General features: G+C 37.3%; 1 protein-coding gene across 1 annotated transcript in view; it reads left to right on the top strand.

The window, feature by feature from the left end:
- The window catches only part of LOC150089209 (apoptotic protease-activating factor 1-like), a 188,646-nt gene that overhangs the window by 124,301 nt on the left and 48,171 nt on the right, over window positions 1-16,174 (top strand). The window contains exon 12 of the mRNA XM_090389882.1: window positions 4,027-4,152. Within this exon, the coding sequence (XP_090246008.1) occupies window positions 4,027-4,152 (126 nt within the window). The remainder of the gene's footprint in view (window positions 1-4,026; window positions 4,153-16,174) is intronic.

Here is a 16,174-nt window from a genome sequence, read left to right as displayed (position 1 = left end):
GCGACACCTTGAGTACTGGATACAGGTCTGGAGGCCTCATTTTAAGAAGGATGTAGAGCTGTCGGAACGAGTACAAAGAAGGGCAACAAGATTAGTGAATGGAACAAAGGGTTGCTCTTACGAAGAAAGGCTTAAGTTTTGCAAATTACAGTGTCTGGAGACTAGGCACTTGCAAGGTGATCTGATTGAGGTGTATAAAGCCTTGATGGTTTGAGCATGCTCAATGCAGAATTTGTCCTCTAACTAACTGGCTAGCTGTAGTTGTACTAGCAGTTGTTGGATCGCCTATAGTTCCACGTTAATAGTTAATAAAAATATAAAGTATAAAATAAATAGAAGTGTGACTTTCTTTCACATGGCCGTCTCTCTGCTACTTCCTCGGGGACTTTGAGCAGATAGATAGCCAGACTAAAAGAATGCCATGGGCATACCCGTTTCTGTGGTCTCAATAACAGTTTTGCTTTGTAAGTGCTCATGTTAAGTTATGGTTGTCCTAAGTTAATAATTCAAGTAAATCAAATAAATGAAATAAATTTTATAAATTGTAATTGTTAATTTTTGGTTAACTTTAGTTTTAAATTTTGGATTATTATTAGCTGCAAACTGGGATTGAGACCCAAAGCCCGACGGGCATGCATCAGAGTTAATAATATGCATCAGGCTTTGGGTCTCAATCCCAGTTTGCAGCTAATAATAATCCATAATTTAAAACTAAAAAGTTAACCAAAAATTAACAATTACAATTTATAGAATTTATTTGATTTACTTGAATTATTAACTTAGGACAACCATAACTTAACATGAGCACTTACAAAGCAAAACTGTTATTGAGACCACAGAAATGGGTATGCCCATGGCATTCTTTTAGTATGGCTATCTATCTGCTCAAAGCCCCCAAGTAAGTAGCAGAGAGACGGCCATGTTAAAGAAAGTCACCTTTCTATTTTATACTTTATATTTTTATTAACTATTAACATGGAACTATATGTGATCCAACAACTGCTAGTAAGACTACAGCTAGCTAGTTAGTTAGGCCTTAATTACCAGTAATACTTCCCGCCAAAAAAAAAAAATTCTCCACCACTCGCAAACCAAATTATATCGGAATCTTGACTAAATATATATATATGTACACACACAGCACAGGGTGTTTCAAAATTATATATACACACTATTTATATTTGATGAACAATATATATAAATGTAAATTTGTTTCATACTTTGAAGACAAAAAACATTGATTTTTTTTTTTTTTTTTTTTACAAAAATAAAACTTTAATTGTTTAAAATGCCCTCCATCAGCATTAATGCAAGAATGACATCTGTCTTCAACAGATACATATTGAAATGCACAAATTAGGCGAAATTTTTCTGCTTGCTGAATTTTCATCCAAAATTCCTCCAATGTTCGGCAGTTCCTAACTGTAAACTCGATATTTCAAGTATCCCCAAGCAAAAAATTCTAAAGGGGTAAAATATTCGACCTTGGAGGATATTCAAAGGTACTCCCTTGACGACCTATCCATTAATCATGAAATTCATTGTTAAGATAATCGTGCACAGCTCTGCACGATTATTAATTCCTTCATCATTCTAAAAACACTTATATGGTTTAAACCTAGCTCTTGTGAACACCATCTTGTTGATTTTCTTGGGGTGCACAAGATTGCATTTCTTACAGCTTTACTGTTTTCATTACTTCTTAATGCCCTGTCCTGCCACGTGTTATCCCTGTAAGGTCATCCATGATCTGTATGCACTACGTATTATAACCACTTTTATTGGAACATCCCTTATAAATTTATTAATGCTAAATTCATATCAAAATTTACCTTCGCAGCACGTGGCAACTACACACGTGCACCATAGCATACAGATCATGTCAGAAACAGAAGCAAGAACATTGCTGTCTTTTTCATAATTTCGGTGGATGACCTCTGATGATGACACTGAAATTGTGAAAGACACCGCAATGTTATTTCATTTTGGTCGCTTTTTCACTTCTTATCTTTATTTTAATCTCCAGTCCATTTCTTCCCTTTTTCCTTCCATATATCGCTCTCAGTGTATACCATATTTTCATTAGACTTAAACCAATTAAATCTACTTTACGCGTTCTACTTACAATATTATATATATATATATATATATACGACAAACAACAGTTGCTTTGCCACTGTTGTTTACAAATATGACAATCTAAAATTTGTTTAGTGTATGTTAAATGCATTATGTCAGTCTAAACATCATGCACAAATTGTGGCCTCAGAAACCCTCCACTCTGTTTTTTTGTGTGTGTGTGTGTGTTCTCCATTGTTAACTGTAGTGAGCTATTAATTTTGTTTATTAATAACTATAGACAATCCCACGAACTGAGTAATTACACACCTGTAATCTTGACTTTTTTGTTCTAGGGAAAATATGGAGTCACTGGACCATCTCGACGAATGCAAGTTATACAGCAGTGACAGCATGGATTTGTCAAGGGACAATCTTGTCTGACTAATCTCACTGGATTTTCTGATGCAGTAAAATTATTTTAAAAAATTATTTTAAAAAATTATTTTTTTTGATGAAAAAAAATAATTTTGACATCATACTTCAATTTCAAGAAAGCTTTTGATTCTGTTGCACATGAAAGACTGCTGTACAAATTGAAGCAATATGGCATTAAGGGCGAGTTACTGGAATGGATAAAGGCATGGGTGAAGACAAGAAAGTGGTTATCAGTGGGCACTGTTCTTCTTGGATTAATATCCTTTGTGGGTTCAGTGCTGGGCCCATTATTGTTTCCAGTATTGATTAATAGTATTGATGAAGGCATATTAGGCTTAATGTCTAAGTTTGCAGATGATACAAAAGTCAGTGGGATGGATAATGACAGTAATCATGGTATGCTTAATGCAACAAGATCTAGAAAAATTAGGCAGATGGGCTGAGATATGGCAAGTGAAGTTTAACATTGACAAATATAAGGTACAGCATATGGGTAGGAGTAATCCCAGAATAACATACCAACTGTGTGGTATAACACTGAGGGTACTGGAGAACAAAAAAAGCCCTGGGGGTAATTATGCAATCAGAGTTGAAGTTCTCTGAGCAGTGCAACAATTGGGCCACGTCATGAATATTGCACACAGGTCTCGAAGCCTCATTTTAAGAAAGGATATTGATCTTTTAGAACATGTGCAGAGAATGGTAACAAGATTAGTGAGGGAAATAAAGGGACTCTTACCGTGAAAGGCAGATCTGGAAACTAAGCAGATGTGAGATCTGATTGAGATGTTTTTAGGTTTGCAATGAATTAAGCTAATTGCTGATTTCATTTGCTCAAACAGCAGGCATGAGGAGGCATAAATTTAAATTGAGGAAGGACAGTTATAGGAGAGATGTCCAGAAATTTGTTTTCAGCCAGCAGGTAGTTGATTGTTGGAAAAATTTCTGGCATTGTGGAAGTGGGCAGTTTGAATAAATTTATAAAGGAACCAGACAAGTTATGAGTGGTCATTCAAGTGATGTTGGAACACCCCCCCATCCGATGCTGTATACGCTGGCTTGCTTGCATCATTTACTACTACTACTACTACTAAGGCTGCATCTAGAGTACTACATCAGGCCTAACCAGGAAGATTTAGTGGCTGTTTGGGGAACTGGTTGGGCTCCAGAAATGACACTAATTATTAAATAATCTTATTGTGTGGAGGTTAACATACTTAACAGTAAAATTCACTTGATAACAACAATGCATGTGGTTTAATTAATATTATTCACATTTAATTAATTAATTATGAATATCAACATTACATTCTTTCAATACATCACTATTTATAATTTTTATTATTTTTATTAGTTACTTTGTAATGGTTATATAGATATTTTGAATTTGAAAAACAATTATTATAATAATAATGAAGCATATTTTAGACAGATAGTGAGACAGGGATTTCAGCTAATATTATTAGTTCTTGTCTAAGGTAAAACAATAAATTTATAAATCTAGTAAGTTTTATTTTTATTTTTTTTAAGGTTTTAGAAGGTATGGAAGGCTTTCTGAAAGCTCACAGTCATCCTGAAAATGAAGAAATTACAACCTGTTGCTTGTCTCCCAACTGTACTAATGTTGTTTATGGTACTAAAAGTGGTTATGTAAAGGTAAATAAGCCATTAAGCTATAAATAAACTAGCAAATCCAAAGCAGAATCAAAATGTTTATGAATGTTGGCATTTATATATTTACTTTAAATACAGTAATACCCCGAAGTTACGCGATAGGTGGGTCCGACGAAAATCGCGTAAGTCGAATTCGCGTAAGTCGGGGTACAACTATGCATATAAATACATATAAATTTTGCTTAATTGGGACCAAGGACTAACAAAAACACTAGTTTAGAAGAAAAATATTAATAAAATTGCAGTTCTTTATACATATTAATACAAAATATGTATTAAAAAAAACAAATGACTTACGTAAAAAAGTTATTTCGATGTCGATGGCTTCATAAAATCTAACAAATTCGTCTGACGACACAGCGCGTTCTTTTTTTCACGCAGAATTTCTTCGTAGCAAGCTAATAATTTTTTTATTCCTTGCTTTGTAGCTATAACGCGTCCTTCGTTGGAGTCTATGTTTTCTAAAATTTTTAAGCCCTTTACAATTGAGCCCTTTTCAATTTTCAACCTGTCAAGTTTGCAATTGTCATGTGCTTTTCGCCTTTGCTTCATTTAGGCCTGTAGCACGTGCAATATCACATGGTCTTTCATTTCGCTCAAAGCGTTTCACAACTTCATATTTTTTCTCTATCGACAGAAGTGGACTGGCCATAAGTCTTACCGGGGAATCCCCTGTGGGCCAGTGTGATTTTGGCCATAAACCATAGTATGACGCCACTATAAATTTTCCCGGGTAAGAATTTTTGACCCAGTCCGCCTCTGTTTATCGATAATTGCTTTTCTTTTTCTCTCTGAATCTGCAGTCTTCACCAGGACGCTTCCTTTTCACACCTTTTAATTAAGTATTTTACTCATTTTTAGGGAATAAAGCACAATTACAAAACGAGGAGGCACGCTTGATACGCATAAACAAAGCTGCGCGCATGTAGCAACTGAATAAACAACACCATAAAGGCAGAGATACACTATTAACACCTCACATTTCTAGGGGTTACTACCATAAAACAATAAAAATCCAGTTGCGTTTCTGCTAGTGAAATCTGTTATAAACTGGTAGTAAACTCGATCTAATTGCATTTGCGATTATACCGATAGCTGGAATTGTGTTGGTTTTTACGTTATTATGGTGAAATGTGTTTCCCCTTCACTGATATAAAAAACATAAAAGCAGCAAAGTTGAATTTTGTTCATCTTTCGCTCTCATTCTCCGCCGTCGCACCGTATATCGATAACATATGAAAAACCACCTTGAAGATAGTGGGCGGCAGCGTTGCCAAACGAAAAAAATCAAGAACCGCGTAACTCCGAGTTCGCGTAAGTCGGGGTAGCGTAAGTCGGGGTATTACTGTAATTATGGATATTCATAATGAATTAGTAAGAATTGATGAGACATTAATTATATACTATGTGAATTCACTTTGAAATCATTCATATAGTTTAATTAGTGTGTTTTATTTTCTTGTGGATGAATATTAATGGCACAGCAATGTCAGAGGCCATAGTGCACCAAATCCAGGTTCTCACACTGAAGATAAAATGAATAATAAGCTGTACTCTAAGGAGATGGTGTCAGAACATAGGCAAATGTTTAAAAAGTAGAGGCCATATATAAAATCAGGTATATTTTAAACAAAATACAGATATTTTGTTTAAATGCAGTTATACAATTACACAAAAATAAAGTTAAATACAGCAATACCCCACACACAGCACTAATAATTGGTACTGAAACTGTTCCATGTTATGTGAAACTGTGCTGATTGCGGTATATTTATAATGGGTTTTAACCAGTGGTGAGCTCTGAATATTTTAACAATGGGCTCGCACTTTTGCCGATTTTTGAAATATCCTTTGGAAGGGGGGATGCCTACCGAGTAAATCTTGATCGGTCACGGAAGTGACGTCACCGGCCACAGGTGCTTTCCAAGCTCAGATCACTAGTCTGTGCAGAACACTCACTAGTAGTATGATTAGATTAGAGCGCGTGACGCATTTTTCATGACCAGTACGATATCTCGAGTTCTAACTTTTTGGAATTTTTGAATAATATGACGTCACAATTTTTACGTCACATCCGCAAAGGATGTTTCACATAAAACCATCTACCAGGCATGCTCGGCAGATGCGCGACTTTTTTATTCCTTTTTTTTACAACGGGAAATACTGTATAATGGATACATTTTTTTTTTTTTTTTCATGATAAAATTTTAATATTGAGAATAAAAAATAACAAAAATATTTCCCATATTACAAATAATGAATTATCTCAAAACATTCTAGAATATAAAAACAAATACTGTATTACATAAAAAACAACTGTTCTAGAAAAGGTACACAAAAATCACAGATTACATGTAAAATATATTGCACAAATATTCAAGAAAATTTTATTCTAAAAATTGCCATATGCAATTTACTGCTTCATTAATATTTGTTTTCAATGTTCTTCTTTGCTCAATAGCTGAGCTATTAGTATGGAGGAATGATTTGACATAATGATCCGGATCAAATTGAACCAATGGTTTTCCATTTAGATGTATGATCATCATAATCTGCAATGTGTTTAATTGTCAACATTATTCATTCATTCATTCATTCACACGATATTATTCATTACCGTGAAAGCTCGCTCAGCTTCAGCACTGCTAATCGCAATATTTCTGGCTTTCTTAATTGTAAAGGGAATTTCACTCGATTTTAAAGATAAACTGTATTCCACAAAATCTCTAAAATCATTAATTTTTATTTCATGTTTTATCAGAAAACAAATTTCTTATTCGGTTTTCAGTCTTGCCACCGAGATGAAAGTTCTTTCAAATTCACGATTTCCAGTAGAATATGTTTTAAAATTTTGTTGAATGGTATCATTATTTTATTTATTTAATTTAAAATTATCCAGTTTCATTAATAACTTATCCTTTAAGGATAAAACAATGCATTTAATAACTTGTCACAAGGTAATTTTACTGTTCTTACTTTCGATTTTGATTCCTTCAAATTCTTTACACTTCAACATGCTTTCAATTTTAGCTTTATGATTTCCTTCAGAATTTTTCAAATTAGCGATAGCATTGATAGTTCGAATAATTAATCTGCTTTTACCATAGTGATTCTGTAAAGCTTCTGAAATGTAATAGAGCATCCTGCAGGATGTCGATCATTAGTGCTTTTTTGCAATTCCAGATTTAAAAGTCGATTTAACAATCCCAAATATTTAACTTCAGATTCAAAATGTTTGTACAAAGCGGGATAATTCCCTTAATCCGCAATTACCATCCGCAAGCTACAAGCTGCTCTTCGTAGCTCGAACATACGACCAATCTTTGTATTTTCCACATCAAGTTCTTTAGCAGTCATCTTTAATTCACGCTGGATTTTGGAGATTGGTGATATAATGGATAGCTTTTTTTTTTTTATTATTGCCCCTATGCCATTATATTTTAGAACATTTTCTACATAGTGAAAGCTTCGACGAAATTTCAAAATCTGCTAACATTTCATTTTCGTAAAGTTTATATAATATACCCCCAGGGGCTCGCATCTGTGAGTATGGGATTGGCACACCCAGGGTCCTGAGCTGGATATCATCATTCTTCTCTTTCTTGGTAATTCCCTTCTATTTCTGACTCTCTCTCAGGAATAACTCAATTTTTTTTTTGGTCTGGTGTAGCAAAAGCCTCAGGCTTCCTTGCACCATATGGCTAATTATAATAATAAAAATAATCTTAGTTGCTCAATCCCACCCCCCTACGTTGCTACTGTCATTAGTTCTTTGAATACTGTACAAAATATTGGAATCATTCAGATATTCAGCTACTGTGACCATGTAAACATAGACGGAGAAATTTACTGAAAAGCGTGGATCACTCACTTCTCCGAAAAACATACGCCACTTTTGTCGGAGTAAAGGGGAACCACAACACAGGTTGACCAGAGGCTATTATCCGTGTATGGAATCTTCTTAATTCTCTGACTGGCTATGGAAAGCAGATTGACGAGCGCGACTTCTCAGAATGTGGCTGCATAAGTTTTACGAACACCACTAACGTTGTGGAACGGTAATCCTTTTACCCTTAATTCGCGCTTTCTAATTACCTAAAGGCCAGAGGTGAGAATAATGCATACGAAGTTGTCTCTCCTAATCTGTTCGTTACATGGAAATTATTTTCGTTCTACGGAAACTAACTGTATTTTAAATGTAATTACCAAGGGGAATTTAAAAAAAATTCGGTATAAAGAAGTTGTTTAATCAGAGATTCGACTGTAATTAAATCAAAAATGAAGAAATTTTAAAATACATAACCGATCGATTGAAGTTGTCACAGACATTCTCTCAGATATGCCAGACAAGCTGTACTTGCTACCTGAGAGTCTAAAACGCTGATGGAACTGATATTCGGGTGACACTCAAGTCAAGTGGAACCAATTGTGGCGAAGTCCGGACGGTCTGTGACAGCCAAATCCTCTGCTTGCACCTTCACGATGGTGGGACTGTTAGTAATCCTGGGTATAACCTCCATGCACAAGTACATGGTGGGTGACCACCCAGGTGTGAACCAACGTAAGCAGGGGTTGAGGTGTGGCGCCCACACCACATGGAGAAAGGCCACCCCTCTATGTTACCAGGCAGTACTAGGTGGTAGATGACTCTCATCAACTGGTGAAATACCACCACTTTGCTTATTGGAGGCTTGAAGTGGTGGAATCCATGTTTAGTCTCTAGAGCTAAGTTCCGGACAACCCTTCCCTATCTCTTCCATCATGCAGTATGATTGATGACTTTTGAGGTTATGATGAACCTCATGGCGAGATCCAATATTCCTTACATTTCGAGGGTACAGCTCTAAAACGGTGTTCGCAGGCCGGCCGCTGGTTAGTACACCGGACTGAACCTATCGGTAACTCTCTAGGAAGCTTCCGGATCAGCTAGTGTATAATCTTGCTACCTCTACTCTGCCAGATAGTGACTGGAGGGAGTCCGAGCAGTGTGCGGGGAGCATTGTCGAGGCCACGTTATGTCAAGGGTTTGGGTATATTTTTACCATGTGTATGCCATATCCAAAAATTTCATTACTTCATACAGCATGTCCCACCCACTTTTTCTTACTATTGAATACACCATGAATTGTCAAACTAATAGAGCAAGCTTATCTGCAAAAAGATCTAAACCTCCCAAGGACTTCCTAATTCATTTCACAAATATACATGGTCTCAATTCTAATCTCAACGATGTCCATTTCCACTTGCAGTCTGCCAAACCCCATGTACTTTTTCTGACAGAATCTCAGTTATCGGTTGATTCAACTACTGCTCATCTCAGATGCCCAAATTATTCGCTGTATGATTCCTTTCGCCTTAAAGTTGGTACTTGCGCATATGTCGGTTCTGATATTTCCTGTCAGAGACTTGGCAATTTGGAATCTCCTCACTTTGATCTTCTCTGGCTTAAAATCTCTCTACCTCATTGTGTCAAATTCATCTGTTGTCTCTACTGTTCTCCCAACTACACTAATCACTTGGAGCTCTTTGACTTCCTCTCTTTGCAACGTGACTTTCTCCAGTCCAACTTTCCTAACAGTGAGGTAATTTTCCTTGGTGATTTTAATGTTCATAACTCCAGCTGGCTTCCATTTTCTAGTCACACCGACCCAGCAGGTCGAGATGCTGAGGCTTTTGCAATTACTAATGACCTAGCACAGATTGTTCATTTACCTACAAGACTACCGGACAATCCTAATCACACAGCTAATACGCTTGATCTTTTTCTCACAAACAACCCTTCTAAGTACACGGTCGAAGTGAAAGGTCCTTTAGCCACTTCAGATCACAACTTGGTGATTGTCTCTTCTCCAGTGGAACCTTTATCTCATGGCTATTCCGAACCTCGTGTTGTTTGGCATTACAAGAATGCAAAATGGGATGACCTACGAGACTTCTTTTCTTCTTTTCCTTGGTCTGATTACTGTTTCAAAACTTCTGATGTCAACGTTTGCTCAGATCGTGTCAGTGAAATTATTCTTGCAGGAATGGAATCCTTTATCCCACAGGCCACTTTAAAATCTCGTCCTTTATCTAAACCTTGGTTTCCAATAAATGTGCTAAGGCTGTTCAAGAGAAGAATGTCGCATATCGTAATTGGCTTGTTTCTAATTCTTCAGTTTCATTTTCTGCCTACACCAAAGCTCGAAACAATTGTAAAGCAGTTATTAATCAGTCCAAACTAGAGTTTGAATAGGCTAAGAGTAGAAAACTTGCTTCTTGCCCTAATGGTAGCCAAGCATTCTGGTCTCTTGCCAAAACTATTGGCCACAACTTTTGCCCATCTCTGCTCCCACCTCTGTCCAAACCAGATGGTTCTGTTGTCACTTCAGCCAAGGATAAAGCTGACCTGCTAGCATCCCATTTTTCTTCCAACTCATATATTAATGATCTTGTAAACACCTCCCAACATTCCCAAAACACTCCAAAAGGATATCAGAAGGATTTTGATGAATCTTGATGCTAAGAGAGCTCCAGGTCCTGATGATATTTCTCCACTTGTTCTCAAAATCTGTGCTCCTGAACTTACTCCTATTCTTTGCCGCCTTTTTTCACTTTCTTATTCCAAAGGTGTTTTTCCTTCTGCTTGGAAATTTGCTCAATATCCAGCCAGTTCCTAAAAAGGGTGACATATCCCTCCCATCCAATTATCGTCCCATTGCAATTACTTCTACTCTTTCTAAATTAATGGAGAAATCAATTAACCACCAACTCTTAAACTACCTAGAAACCTTCCGTCTGATCAACGATCGCCAGTATGGATTCCGTCAGTGTCGATCCACTGGTGATATTCTGGCTTATGTAACCCATTTATGGGTTACTTCCTAATTCATTTCTCAAATATACATGGTCTCAATTCTAATCTCAACGATGTCCATTTCCACTTGCAGTCTGCCAAACCCCATGTACTTTTTCTGACAGAATCTCAGTTATCGGTTGATTCAACTACTGCTCATCTCAGATGCCCAAATTATTCGCTGTATGATTCCTTTCGCCTCAAAGGTGGTACTTGTGCATATGTCCGTTCTGATCTTCCCTGTCAGAGACTTGGCAATTTGGAATCTCCTCTCTTTGATCTTCTCTGGCTTAAAATCTCTCTACCTCATTGTGTCAAATTCATCTGTTGTCTCTACCATTCTCCTAATTCCACCAATCACTTGGAGCTCTTTGACTTCCTCTCTTTACAACTTGACTTTCTCCAGTCCAACTTACCTAACAGTGAGGTAATTTTCCTTGGTGATTTTAACGTTCACAACTCCAGCTGGCTTCCATTTTCTAGTCACACCGACCCAGCAGGTCGAGATGCTGAGGCTTTTGCAATTACTAATGACCTAGCACAGATTGTTCATTTACCTACAAGACTACCGGACAATCCTAATCATACAGCCAATACGCTTGATCTTTTTCTCACAAACAACCCTTCTAGGTACACGGTCGAAGTGAGAGGTCCTTTAGGCACTTCAGTACACAACTTGGTTATTGTCTCTTCTCCAATGGAACCTTTATCTCATGGCTATTCCCAACCTCGTATTGTTTGGCATTACAAGAATGCAAAATGGGATGACCTGCGAGATTTCTTTTCTTCTTTTTCTTGGTCGGATTACTGTTTCAAAACTTCTGATGTCAACGTTTGCTCAGGTCGTGTCAGTGAAATTATTCTTGCAGGAATGGAATCCTTTATCCCACACTCCACTTTAAAATCTCGTCCTTTATTAACCTTGGTTTTCCAATAAATGTGCTAAGGCTGTCCAAGAGAAGAATGTTGCATATCGTAATTGGCTTGTTTCTAATTCTTCAGTTTCATTTTCTGCCTACACCAAAGCTCGCAACAATTGTAAAGCAGTTATAAATCAGTCCAAACTAGAATTTGAACAGGCTAAGAGTAGAAAACTTGCTTCTTGTCCTATTGGTAGCCGAGCATTCTGGTCTCTTGCCAAAGCTATTGGCCGCAACTTTTGCCCATCTCTGCTTCCACCCCTGTCCAAACCAGATGGTTCTGTTCTCACTTCAGCCAAGGATAAATCTGACCTGCTAGCATCCCATTTTTCTTACAGCTCATGTATTAATGATCTTGGTAAAACACCTCCCACCATTCCCAACATGCTCCATTCAATGCCTCCTGTGGTCTTCCATCAAAAGGATATCAGAAGGATTTTGATGAAACTTGATGCTAAGAAAGCACCATGTCCTGATGGTATTTCTCCGCTTGTTCTCAAAACCTGTGCTCCTGAACTTACTCCTATTCTTTGCCGCCTTTTTTCACTTTCTTATTCCAAAGGTGTTTTTCCTTCTGCTTGGAAATTGCTCATATCCAGCCAATTCCTAAAAAGGGTGACAAATTCCTCCCATCCAATTATCATCCCATTGCAATTACTTCTACTCTTTCTAAAGTAATGGAGAAATCAATTAACTGCCAACTCTTAAACTACCTAGAAACCTTCCGTCTGATCAACGATCACCAGTATGGATTCCGTCAGTGTCGATCCACTGGTGATATTCTGGCTTATGTTAACCATTTATGGACTAATTCAATGGAAAGGTTTGGTGAAACACAAGTAGTTGCTCTTGACATCTCAAAGGCTTTTGATCGTGTTTGGCATAAAGGTCTTCTAAACAAGCTTCCATCTTATGGTTTGCCAACTGTTTTTAGTAATTGGTTATCCAGTTTTCTCTCTGATCGCTTACTGAGGGTGATGGTAGATGGCTCTCTGTCTTCTAACTTCTCCACTACTGCCGGTGTCCCCCAAGGTTCAGTTCTTTCCCCCACACTTTTCCTCTTATATATCAATGACCTTCTTCCATTGACTGGAAATCCTATCCATAGTTTTGCCGATGATAGCACATTGCATTCAACTTTCCATTTAGAGAAACCTTGTCCTGCTCAATCAGCTTCAACTTCTCCAAAATCTGCTACCAATTCCTTAAGTGCCGATCTTCAGATAATTCTCCAGTGGGGCAAAGACAACTTAGTTGATTTCAACCCTTCTAAAACTCAGTCTTCTCTTATATCTCGCAAAAAGGATTCTTCTGCTCTTATGCTAATCTTTAGTGACACTCCTATTTCTAGGCAAAAGGATATATCTCTTTTGGGGATTACCCTGACTTCTAATCTCTCTTGGCACAAGCACATTACAAATATTGCTTCCTCTGCATCTAAAAAACTTGGTTTTCTCTTTCGCTTTTGGCGTTACGTTTCTTCCAAACAGCTCTATAAATTGCAAATCTGCCCTGCCATGGAATATTGTTCCCACATCTGGGGTGGTGCCCCCAAAACCTCTCTGAGGCTTCTTGATTCCATTCAGAAGAGGGCAGTTAGATTAATTAATGATTCATCTCTAACAGAGTCTCTCCACTCGCTGTCTCATAGACGCACTGTTTCTGCTGCATGCCTCTTCTACAGATACTTCCATGGGCACTGTTCTTCTGAATTGGCTTCTATAATTCCCGCTCTCTCTTTCAAAACAGTCCAAACACGTGCCGCCACCAGCCAACATCCATTTACTGTCCAACTTCAAACCCATAGAACCAACTTTTCATCTTCCTCATTTATTCATTCAACTGCCGTTTTCTGGAACAACCTTCCTTCATATGTATTTCCTGAAAATTACAATCTACAGAAGTTCAAGTCCAGCAAATCCATTTACTGCCAACATCCATTTACTGTCCAACTTCAAACCCATAGAACCAACTTTTCATCTTCCTCATTTATTCATTCAACTGCCGTTTTCTGGAACAACCTTCCTTCATATGTATTTCCTGAAAATTACAATCTACAGAAGTTCAAGTCCAACAAATATCTTCTTTCGTCTTCTCAACCTCCAACCCAAGCACGGTGCTAAGTACTATAGGTTGTAATACCTCTCGTGTTTGGGGTTCACATAAAAAAAAAAATTAAAATGCTGGGAATGGGTCTTGCTCGTCCCACCGTAGTATCGGCTCTGGATACTCATTAATTGCATCCAGGATTTCATTTGTAATATAAATGATCGTCTCGAAAATGGGCTCGCAAATTAAAAAAAAAATAACAATGGGTTCACATGAGCCCATGCGTGTCCACTATAGCTCACCACTGGTTTTAACTGAATGTGTACCAGAGAAACAGTCTATAAACAAATTATAACAAATCCATAAACAATTTGCAATTGATAACCAGTTAAAAGAATTTGAAATAAAAAATATTGCAAAAGTTTTATTAATGAAAAGGTAACATCATGGCCGACCGGGCTAGCTGGGTGGGTAAAGTGCCTGCCTAACAACCCAAAGGTCGCAGGTTCTAATCCTGCCTCAGGCTTGGATCAAAGTACTGCAAAAACCTTGGGAGGTGCATTATGGCCACAGAAGCCGATGCACCAACAACTACCAAAAAAAAAAGTAACATCATGAGAGATGAGAAAAAAGCTTTGTTTTTAGGTATATCAATGATGTCTGGTGAAATCATTGTTGCTTCTTTTTCTTCGCATGCAAGTCTTGGTAACATTGAATCCCATCTTGTAAAATTTGCCGTATCTTGATGCTGCATTCAACGTTCAACTTCTCCATTCATAATCACCTCGCAGGCCATGTAACACTCCCCAGAAAAACTTTCTCCAATTCTTCTGTTAAATTCTTTTGGTGCCATTTCAGCGTTATCCACTTCAGAATTGTTTTCCTCTTCTTCATATGCAGTTTGCTTGTCAGTCTTAAGGAGAGTACATCATCTAAGACATTTGCATGTGAGTCAATGCAGTCATGTACATTGGCAGTGTCCAAAGTTTTGAATCCCAAGTCTTTTCCAATCTTTACAGCATCTTCAGCAATTGTCTAAACTTACAATTCAAAACCAGAGAAACCATTTGCCAAATGGGGCAAAACATTCTGCCAAACAGAATGCATGTTGTTGGCAGTGATTTCTAGCCAAGATGCAGATATATTTTCAATCGCATTCCTGATGTTATCATTTTTCCAAAATTTTTGTAAAGATGATGATCCCACTCCTGTTGAAGCTTCATTCGCTTGAGAAAAAGTTTGCCGCAAATAATATGCCTTGAATGTGACAGTTATGCATTGATCCATGGGTTGTAAGAGAGGCATTGTTTAGCTGGAAGAAAGCATATTTTTACATTTTCATTGAGATCAGAAATTTCAGGCGGATGGCCTGATGCATTGTCTAAAAGCAACAACATTTTGAACTCTATCCCTTCATATTTGCAGTGATGTTCAACCGTTGGACAAAAATAATTTGTGAACCATACTGTAAACAATTCTCTTGTAATCCATGCTTTCTTATTGGATTGCCAAATTACGGGCAATGTGCTTTTTACTCTTCTTCAAGAGGAGTGTTTCCATTTACAATGGGTTTCCTCAGCCTACAAGTTATTTCTTGTTAGGAATTTTTTCCCGCCATAAAGTGCGGTTCAAGGTGTCTTGGTCGGTTAAGCCTCGGGCTCTCGTGCACTCCCGTACTCCATACATCCATGTCCTCCTAGGTCTTCCTCTTCTCCTTCTTCCAGGAGGTATCCATTCCAGGATAGCCTTTGGATATCTGTTTTCTTGCATCCATTTTACATGTCCATACCATGTTAGACGCTTTTCTTTGATGGTGTCAATAATAGTCTTTTTCACTTCCATTTTTTCTCTTATGTCTTCATTCCGTTTTCTGTCTCTTCTAGAAGTTCCTGCCGAGCGTCTCCAAAAATCCATTTCTGTGGAGAGGAATTTGTTTTCCGCTCGCCTATTCAATGTCCAGGTTTCCTCTCCATACAATAGAAGACTTTAGTAAATTAATAAGAGGAGTTTACCTCAATATAGTACGTGGAACACTTCCGTATGATACCCTCCAGAAATTAAAACGGAAAAAACGAAAAAATCGACAACTTACCGGTACATTAAAGTAAAATATAAATAATTAAAGTAAAATATAAATAATTAAATAATCAATTTAACACAATTCAAAATCAATTCAAAACAATTAAAATTCAAATTAACG

This window comes from Mastigoproctus giganteus, chromosome 2 (assembly GCF_048544385.1).
Source record: "Mastigoproctus giganteus isolate SK-2022 chromosome 2, ASM4854438v1, whole genome shotgun sequence".
NCBI classification, from domain to species: Eukaryota; Metazoa; Arthropoda; class Arachnida; order Uropygi; family Thelyphonidae; genus Mastigoproctus; species Mastigoproctus giganteus.
Note: the sequence above shows the minus strand (reverse complement) of the source record. Positions and strands in the feature narration are given on the sequence as shown.